The 10,218-nt window shown below is 40.6% G+C and overlaps 1 protein-coding gene across 1 annotated transcript; it reads right to left on the reverse strand.

Annotated features, from left to right (window-relative positions):
* Window positions 1-4,872: 4,872 nt before the first annotated feature.
* On the reverse strand, window positions 4,873-8,256 carry LOC106523853 (serotonin N-acetyltransferase). Its single transcript, XM_014017427.1, has 4 exons — window positions 7,919-8,256; window positions 7,382-7,560; window positions 7,124-7,278; window positions 4,873-5,740 (listed from the first exon to the last, which is right to left on the reverse strand). Exons 2-4 carry the CDS (start codon window positions 7,536-7,538, stop codon window positions 5,372-5,374), a joined length of 681 nt encoding a protein of 226 aa, XP_013872881.1. The 5' UTR covers window positions 7,539-7,560; window positions 7,919-8,256; the 3' UTR covers window positions 4,873-5,371.
* Between the last annotated feature and the right edge of the window lie 1,962 nt (window positions 8,257-10,218).

Here is a 10,218-nt window from a genome sequence, read left to right on the forward strand (position 1 = left end):
TGGTACCTATATTCCTTGGTACCTCTGTTCCCTGGTACCTATATTCCTTGGTACCTCTGTTCCCTGGTACCTCTGTTCCCTGGTACCTCAGTTCCCTGGTACCTCTGTTCCTTGGTACCTATATTCCCTGGTACCTCTGTTCCTTGGTACCTATATTCCCTGGTACCTCTGTTCCCTGGTACCTATATTCCCTGGTACCTTTGTTCCCTGGTACCTATATTCCTTGGTACCTCTGTTCCCTGGTACCTTTGTTCCCTGGTACCTATATTCCCTAGTACCTCTGTTCCCTGGTACCTCGGTTCCCTGGTACCTCTTTTCCTTGGTATCTCTGTTCCTTGGTACCTCTGTTCCCTGGTACCTCTGTTCCCAGGTGCCTATGTTCTTTCAGGATTAATAATGAAAGTCATGAATGATGCTAGGCTCCCGTTCAAATGTATTTTAAATTAAATAAAAAAGAAACACTGATATAGGCATTGTATCATGGAACATAGGTACWATGGAATATAAGAATGACCCAGATGGAACGACTCCATTAAAATCTTTGTTATTTGATTTCTTTTTTGAAACACAAGTCAATATTTAATCTCAGAACACATCAACCTGTCTATATAAACTATAGGAAATAGTACACCTCTTGAACCTAACCACAGTGCAGTTTTCACTGTAAACACTCCAGGTTCAGCCTCACAGAGCTGCTGGCAGAATGCAGAGTTTTGTTGTTGATATCAATAAGAAAGATGTGTGTGTGTGTGACGTGTTTCCAGGAAGAACTCGCTCCATGTGATGGTGATTCACCACCTGTAACGGTCAGTACTTATCTCAAGGTAAGAATCTTGTACGTAGTGTACGCAGTGAGTGAACCGAGTCAACATGCTTAGAAACAATGGATTAAGGATACAGATTACCAGGTAAATATGACTCACGTGCATGTCGTGTGTTAAGGTTAACAAGGTCACACTAACAGGCACTGCCCAAAGAAACACAGACAAATGAAACACCAGAAACTTTAAAAAAAATTCACTGGTAACTCTACATTTAAAACTTTYATGTAAAAACATGAAAGAAGAGTGTGAAAGATCAAATTTGATCTCACAGAGGAGTTTATGATGACTGGCCCTGATGTGGGAAAGCACAGCCTTTGTGTTGGGGTGTCTGGCTGACAGATTAATATTGACTGGAAGGACTTTGTGAGATTACTGTCTGGAGGCTGAAGTGACACCAGTCTGCATCCAGAGGGGCATTGAAGTATATAATCTGAAGGGTCATCTCACATCAAGTACAAAGCTTGATGGATTTTGCTCCATTTAGTCTTTTATTATTCAGAAGGCAACGTGGCTGAAATCAAAGTCTGGATTATTTATTTATCTTTTGATAGTATATTGAYGGCCTCTTCAGTATAAAGGCTGAATAGCTCAGAGTGCGACAGCAGCTCATTCACCACACAGATGGCACATTAGCTTTGACTGAATATAATTCCTGAGTGACGTATGCAATAACCAACATCTCCCTTTTGTTTTACTCAGTTGTTGTTGTAATTCCAGCACAGCACCCAACCTTTAAAATGAGCATCTGTACATTTGTTTCTCACAATAGCACCATGAATGATGATGACAGTGTTCGCAAGTCCCAACCGTTGTTGTGCCAACACTGTTTTCTCTTGTTTTTAAAGCACTCTGACTCAGGCGGCTCTACTCTGGGTTCTTATTTCTAAAAATATATAAAACGGAGTCAAATTTTCATTAATGGAAAAAGATTATTGTTACTTTTTACAGTAAAAGGAATAGAAAGCCAAACCTTTCTAATCTAGACTGATGAAAAAACCGACATGTTGGTGTTTATGTTAAATCTTAAAATGATCTAAAAAAAACCTGATAAATACTTTACAACCTGGTATAAACATTATTGCATACCATTTCCCTCAGAAGTACTTGGATATGAATATTACGGCTGAGTTAACTGTTCCAAGTCAGAAAAGTAATCAGATTCACTGATTCTTGTGCTCAGTGATTACACCWTCATTGGTATTATGAGACAATAACCATTAAAATACACAGGAATGGTCCCTGATTGCACTGGGTGAGATTTGTGGCAGCCATCTTGCTAGGTGATATGCCTGTACTGTTTACATGTCCGAGTCACATATTAACACCTTGTGTGTGCTTGGTTATCTGTTCTGCAAACACATAGAAATAACAACTAYGTCAAAAATATTCTTACATTTAATTTGCTATTTATAATTTAAACGTAAAACAGAATGACAATAATGCTGTAGTAATATCAGGATTAAAAGAAAATAATGGAACAAAAAGGAATTTTGAAGGATGCATGAAATGTTGGAGCAGAGAACAGGTTGTAATGTGTGGGATGAGCAGCTCCTTTAGGGGGATGCGGTCGTGTTGACATCAGTGTGTCAGAAAACAAATCTCATACTCTGCCAGAGACAGGAAGCCAGTGAAGAGAAGGTCTGCTGTGCCATGTTTTAGATGAGATGACAGTCTATAGTGTTGTTCTGGGTGGACTGATGCTTCTTAAGGTTTATATTTGCAACGATGAAWAGGATTGAATWGCAAAAGTCCAGCCTTGAAGAAATAAAGACATGCACATTTTTTCAGTATCAAGCAGTAAACTGAGACTTACAGTGTTTTTGAGAAGGAAAAAGAGAGATTTTTATTGGCGTAGGTCAGTGTTTCCCAACCTATTTTTCTCAAAGACCTCCTTTCTTACYTCCAAGCCAAGCTGAGCTACTTCCCATGTTCAAGCTAACCTCTTTATCAAAATAATAAAAGAATAACATGAAAGCCAGAGTGGAACATATGGAAAAACTCTTTTAAAAGTCTTCAGTTAATCCAAAATGCTGCTGCTAGAGTTTTAATGAGAGTTGGAAGGAGAGATCATATTTCTCCAGTTTTAGCTTCTCTCCACTGGCTCCCTGTCAAATTCAGAATAGAATTTAAAATATTACTCCTAACATACAAAGGTCTTAACAACCAAGCTCCATCATATATTAAACATCTTATTGTTCCATATTTTCCTAACAGCACCTCGCTCTCAGACTGCAGGTTTACTTGTGGTTCCTCAAGTTTCTAAAAGTAGAATGGGAGGCAGAGCTTTCAGTTATCAAGCTCCTCTCTTGTGGAACCAACTTCCAGTTTCTGTCAGTGAGGCTGACACTCTGTCTACTTTTAAGATTAGACTGAAGACTTTCCGTTTTGATAAATCCTATAGTTAGACTTAGATTTCCTGAATTATTCTTCATTTCTGCTGCTATAGACAGACTGCTGGAGCACAAACTGAGCACCTGGTTCTGCTGGAGGTTTCTTCCTGATTAGCAGGAAGTTTTTCCTCTCCACCATTTGCTCAGGATGGGAGACTGTGATGAAGTGATTCAACACAATCTGCTGGCTTCTTCTTTACATATGTTGTGATTTGGTGCTATATAAATAACTGAATTGAATTGAATATGAATGATGGTGTGCAATTCTGTTTGTAACCTATCATTTTCCCCCCGAAGAGGGAATTATACAGAGTTTTAATCATTCAAATGGACTTGGTTTGGTGATTTTTTATATATACAAAAAATAAATTGATATTTTCACAACCTCAGAGCAGACAAGTTTATGTGACCCCCCTGTGCTCTCTGGTGCATCTCCCCCAGGTTAGGAACCATTGTTGTAGAGCATGTAAACCAATAAAATAAAAAATGGTGAGGATCAAACCAGACACAGAGGTTGGTGGAAACAAAAGCGGGTGTAAYGTCCTGACCGGAGAAGATTAAAACTGTAGTGGAAAAAAACTGGAGCTGATGGAGAGAGTCCATCAACATGATCTCAGTTTTAGAGCTGTTCAGTTGAAGAAAGTTTTGATTAATTCAGGCTTTTATGGATGGGATGATGTGAAGGATGAAGCAGATGGGTGACGGTTTTCTGTCATTTTTAATTGGAGGGTAAAAGAAGCAAAAGTTCACCTTGGGTGTTGATTTTTTTAAAGGATATCAATATGAAAACTATTGCATTTTTTACCCTGTTAGAGATCAATGTGTAAAAGGTGACCAAAGAATAATGACCCACTGTTCTGCTGCATCTCACCAAGGAATGAGGAATTTTGCAGGTATTGGTGTCATTTTTGAGCTGACTGTCCAAGTTTGTCCTTCAGAGGAGCCGGAGCCGCCCGCTGTGCCATATTAACGGATTAAAACCTGACTCAGTGACTGTGTCACGGATTAGAGCTCCGTTCAGGAGCTCAGTGTGTCTCTGGTTAGACGAGGCTGCAGATAAAGTTTACGATCGAACAGAAAGTTCTATGGTTTACTAAAGATAACACCAGCTGCTGCCTTTCATGGCAGAGTTTTATGTTGAGTAAGTTGTAGCCATTTTGGCCAAACCTTGAAAATAATTTTATACAAGATCTTGTACAATCTGTAATATTTGTATTATGCATAACTGTCAACCACCTCAAATTGTAAAACAATGTGTGTAAAATTATTTACAGTGTAGACATTTCAGTTTCATTGAAGTCCACTTGTGGTTAATTGGATATTTTGCTRACAGGCGAGGAGCAACGTTTTAAACACAAGTCTGCCTCAATCATTCAGAGTAAAAGTCACAGAATTTTAGTTCCGTGTCTGTATAAATGACAGTCTGTGGCCGCCATTTTGATTTGGGAATTCCAAACGTTTTCCTGCTGTACGTCTATTAATCACTTTCTGTGGTTTCATTAAAATCAGTCCAGTAATTCATGTGATATTTTGCTAACAGTAAAGACAAAACAAACACRTTCTTTCTGGCTTCAGTTGTGGGCGACGGAGAGGAAGAAAACGAGTTGGTTTGAACCAAAATAAAATCAAGAGCACAACTTTCCATCTTTAAAAAAAAACAAGGTATAAAACATTTTATTGACATTCTGTTGCTGCAAGAGAAACAAACAAACTCGTGGGAACAAATTTCCAAAGTCTGGCTTCGCAGATGAGAACGCCGTCCGATGGCTCTGCAGGCTCACTGACAAGAGGCTCTAAATCCTCAGATGTTTACAGCAGCTAAAGCTCCYGTAGAGGAGCTGGACGAGCTGTTACTGAGCAGCTAAACCCTGACGATGGCTGACGTCAGCTCATGAGGCGTGAGAAGCATGGGAGGGGGTGCGGGTATAAGCAGGAAACGGCTTACAGATCTAACATGTAGGTAAAGTTAGAGTTAAACACATCACTTTCCATTGATAAGATTACACAGAAACCACTTCACAGCTTGGACTAACACATTCCTGTTTACTGAACAGAACATTTCACACAGGATCAAACAAATCCGAGCAGAAAAAAGTCCAACAAACGACGAAACAAAGTCATCACCGACAACACGTTTTGCTTTTGGGTCAAAGGAAGTCACATGTCAACCTGCTCGTCAGTCTTTGCGAGTGGCAGGGTCAGGGGATGCTGTGGGAAGCGGATGGCCTCGCTGTTGCGGCGCATGTAGGCGTGGCCGTTGATGGGGTACCACATCTCCGTAAAGGTGAGGCTGGCCACGGTGATGGCGCAGCGGCCCAGCACCTTGAAGCCCGACTTGCGGTAGAAGGAGATGAGGCAGTCCTCGCACATGAGCACGGCCCGGCGCACGTTGGGCAAGCAGCGGAGGTACTGCAGGTAGCGCCACATCAGGATGGGGCCCTTGCCCTGCTGCCTGAAGGTGCGGTGGACGGCCAGGATGTGGATGTGGACGGTGGAGCCRCAGGGCTTGTGGAGGGTCAGCGCCTCCTGAGTTGGATAATAATGAAAAAACACTTAGTGGGAGAAATTTGGAAGGACGGTGAATTATCTGCATGCATCTTCTAAGAGAGCCAACATCTATTAAAGTGGGGGAGGGGGGTCTCTGCAGTCAGTAAGTGGGGGGTTCTTGGTGTGTGGGTGGAGACTGGTCTGTTTGACTTTGGTGGGAGGAGTTTGTTAAAGACATGATTGGTCAGATTGACTGTTTTGGGTGGGGTTTGAAGAAGCCCGAACAATTTTGTTGGATGAACGATGGGTACTTGGTTAAAAAGTGCCCATAATTTAAATATAAATATTTATTACAGTCTTAACTCGAGACAGGACAAAATTTGAACTCTGTACATGTAGAGGGATGTGTAACAATTTGGCACTGTCTAAACCCAGCTCGAAAAATATTGCTAATTTTGAATATTAATATTATTTTATAGTCATAACTCCAGACGGGAAGGTGCTAGCRGCACCAAATTTGAAGTCAATAGATTATATTTCCATGTTCACAGTAATTTTACTGTTGCCATTACTTTATCTTTTAATTTGCCCCACAAGACAAGTCAATCTGACCAATCACGGTTTTGCCAAACTCTTCCCATACAGCCAAGGAACTCCCCTCTTCTGCAGACGCCGACTTGACCGAAGCTGCTGCCAGTGACTATAAGGGTCACCAACCATGGTAACCACACACCTGTGTCTCTTAAATTACAGAGACAAACAGAATGAAAACATTCCTGAACTGTGAGCAGAGGAGGTCTCTGATCGTCACACGCAAAGTTTGAGTTTTATGTTGGAGACGTGACGAGTGAAACAGACCGTTTCTGTATGAAACGTCTAGGCGCTCAACACAGCTCAGATTGAAGCCAGTGTTTTTGAGAGAAAACTGTTTTTAAAGCAGCAAGAGACACGTAGGGAGGAAGAAGACAAAAACATCCCCATTTGGATGTATGAACTGGATAAGAAGTGTAAAATAAAAATGCTTGATTGCAAAGATTTTGAAGAGTGTGTAACATCATCACAAGTTAAATTAAACCTTTAGAAATCTTCAAAAGAAAATACTAAACTTAAACTTTGTAGGTAAGATATGTTTTTGTGACATATTGAACTATAAATTGTGTTTCTAGAGGGAAATCTGACTTTTTTTTCACTAGTTTTACCAAAAACCCATTTTTGTCTATGGGAAAATTAAGTGCTGTTTTTTTGCCATTTTCATCTAAGTCATGCAAAGTACCAAAAGTCAGGACACACTTTCCCTGAATTAGCCACACATTTTGATTAATAATTTAAGGTTTTCCAACATTCTAGAGGCAAATGAAAACGGATAAAAATGAAAGAATAGCAGCCGAATCAAAACAATGTGTCTGTGKTTTTTTTATATACCGTGGTCAGCCTGTCCTGGTCCCAGAGAGACCCAATGATGAAAGCCACCAGCCGGCCCTCCTCGAACCAGCCCATGGAGAGCTCAGGGCAGAGTGTGAGGAAGTGACGCACCTCGTCCAGGTGGAGGGGACACTCACCTGACACTGAGATAAAAGCTGCAGGAGCAGACACACATTAAAGTTTCTGTTTGAGAAGAACTGTAAAAAAAAAAAAAAAGCTTCGGCTCAGCTTTGGCGTTTGACCTCTGACCTCACTTACCCTCCCTCTCGATTTCGAAGACGCTGATGGCGTCCTGCGTGTTGAGCGGTCGCACCTCGCTGGCAGGGAGCGTGTGCCGCCGCTGGATCCCCGGCGAGACTGACGGTGAAGTCTGCATTGGTTTGATGAAAGGCTGCGCACCCACCACRGACATCATACGAAACTCTTCTCTCTCCCCTCTGAATAAGGAGAGGGGGAGAACAGAGCAGGACAGGGTGSATCTGTATTTATGGAGCAGCTCTCATTCACAAACTCATTTGCATGTGATTTTTTTGTAGCATGAATAAAAAAATAGTCTCTTTGTTGAGCTCTGTAATTAACAGTGATTGGTTTTAGCCACTAAAACCAACAAAGTGGATGATAATTATCAGCTAAAACCACCAACAGCTCTCTGCCTATTTATRGCAGCTTTGTGGCAAAATGTTTGAACACTACAATTTCCCCCCTCCTGTTGAAAACAACATTATATTTCCTTCAAACACAAGGAACAAAACAAACATGGTAACTTTTCCAAAGCAGCAGCACGCAGACACTTACCACAGAGAGCCTGGATGAGTCTCAGGGAAGGATTAAAGTGACTCTGTGTCTCTCCTGCTCCACGTCGGGCTTCATAAGGGACTGAATATTACTATGAGTCACACGAGAAAGGATTAACACAAGTTGTTCYCATAACTAGTCGCATCAGACTCTTTATCTCCTGTCTGAGGAGAGCTCACACTCACTTCCTGACCACGGTGGCGCACAGAAAGTAATCCACTTTTAACACGATGCAGCCGGCCACTGATTCATTTGTGAAGCTCCTTGAAAAGAAAACTTGTGATTTTGTTGTTTTCTGTCATATACTGGACTGACAAATAGATCCACTGAAGACAAAATAAAATAAATGAGTCTTAACGCTGCTGCTTGTGTAGGGTCACATCAGTTCAGCAGGAGGTCCTGCATCAAGACTCAGGACAGATTATGATTAGTGTATTTAGTGCATATTAATGCACCTGTCTCAATGCAGTTTGATCACAGAGGGTGAATTTAGTACYAAATGGGAACAAGGTTGCKAACAAAAATAATCGTGCAAGTTTATTTCTGTCCTTATTCAAACATTTTTCCTTTGATCTAACCCTCACCAGTTCATGTCTAACAACTGCTCAGCTGTACTTCCTCAGGAGGCTGAAATCAACTCSACAGGCTTCTACAGGTGTGTGGTGGAGAGCACCTGCTCCATCATCACCTGGTACAGGAACTGCTCGCCTCCACTGCAGAGGGGCGTGTGTGTGAAAGCTGAATGGAGAGGACCACTCGCTGTAGCTTCTCTTATGTGGAGAACATTTACTTCAGAGGAGACCCCATCCATCCAGCCCATAAACTGTTTGGTCCCCTCCCCTCGAGCAGGAGGCTGCAGAGCTTTAAAACCAGAACAACAAGGCTGAGATCCAGTTTCTACTCTGAGGCAGTGAGAAAGATCAACTCAGCCTCGAGCCTCAGAGAGCCTAGATGCTGCTGCTACTGGTTACTTTAATCATCTTTTATCTACAAATATGTATGAATGAAGTGTATATCTATACATACACACATGCATACACAGGTTTGTTTTTAAATCACTGTGGGGACCGTGGATTGACTACCATTTATTTTTTGGAAATTTTATAGCTTAACCATGACCATTTACCGTGCAGTTAACCTCACAGGTTCTGACCCTAAAACTAACCTAAACTCAATTCACACCTTGGTCCCAAACCTAACCCCAACGCCCTAATACTTACAGTTGTTGTTGTCTCTGCGTTTTTAATAACCTTTGAATTTACATTAACTGACCACACAGCTATTGAGAGCCAATTTCATTATAGTAGATGTTTATCAGAGAATACTGTAGCTAAATTTAAAGAATCTCTTCCATCTTTATTTTCCTCTGTCTTACAGAGCAATGTAGAGAACAGGAATTTAGATGGCCTTGTTGATAATATTTCAACTTTAATGCAAACCTCTCTTGATTAAAAATTCTCTTGAATTAGACTGATTTATTGTGATTTGGCGCTATATAAATAAACTGAATTGAACTAAGTTGTAGGCCTTTTTCACAAAATAGGCATTGAAAGTTCTTCTGGCACCAGTCCATTATTTAGGACACAGCTCTTAAAACCAACCACCATCAAAGCAAATTCTTTGTGCTCCAGTCTTTATCTTTTTTCACCGTTTGTTTTTTTTTTCTAGTCTCTAATTTCAAGGAGTGATTCAGCTTTATTCACTGTAATGCCAGACAAATGAAATCATTTATAATGAGGTGTCTTTTTAATAATGTCTTAATGAGTAATATCTGCCATCATGATTAAGTTCTGTATTGTCTACCTGCTTTACTAAGATATGTCTTCTTGCTATGAAGCCTTCAAATTCTATCCTGTCACAGTACTTAAAAGTAACAAATATTCTGCATGTTGTCTGATTACAGACAGCCATGGCTTCAAGGCTCCTCTTGTTGAAAGTGGATCCAGAGGTCGACCAAGCTATAGCCTCACCAGGGAACAGCTGACCTTTTTGAAATCTTCTGGATTCACAGCTAAACAAATGGCTGAGGTTCCATTCCAGTGGAGAGATCTTGTATGCATGCTCAGAGCCGCACACAAACAGGTGTTTAAATTCTGGGTTTTCTGGTTGGTCATTGTATGAACGGTATGTGTATATGTGTATATCATGAAAAAGTAGATTTATTTCAGTAATTCCATTTAAAAAGTGAAACTTGTATATTATATTCATACATTACATACAAACTCATATATTTCAAATGTTTATTTCGTTTAATTTTGATGATTACAAATGGCAACAAATGAAAACCTCAAATTCAGCAT

The sequence above is a fragment of the Austrofundulus limnaeus genome, unplaced genomic scaffold (assembly GCF_001266775.1).
Source record: "Austrofundulus limnaeus strain Quisiro unplaced genomic scaffold, Austrofundulus_limnaeus-1.0 Scaffold168, whole genome shotgun sequence".
Classification (NCBI taxonomy): domain Eukaryota; kingdom Metazoa; phylum Chordata; class Actinopteri; order Cyprinodontiformes; family Rivulidae; genus Austrofundulus; species Austrofundulus limnaeus.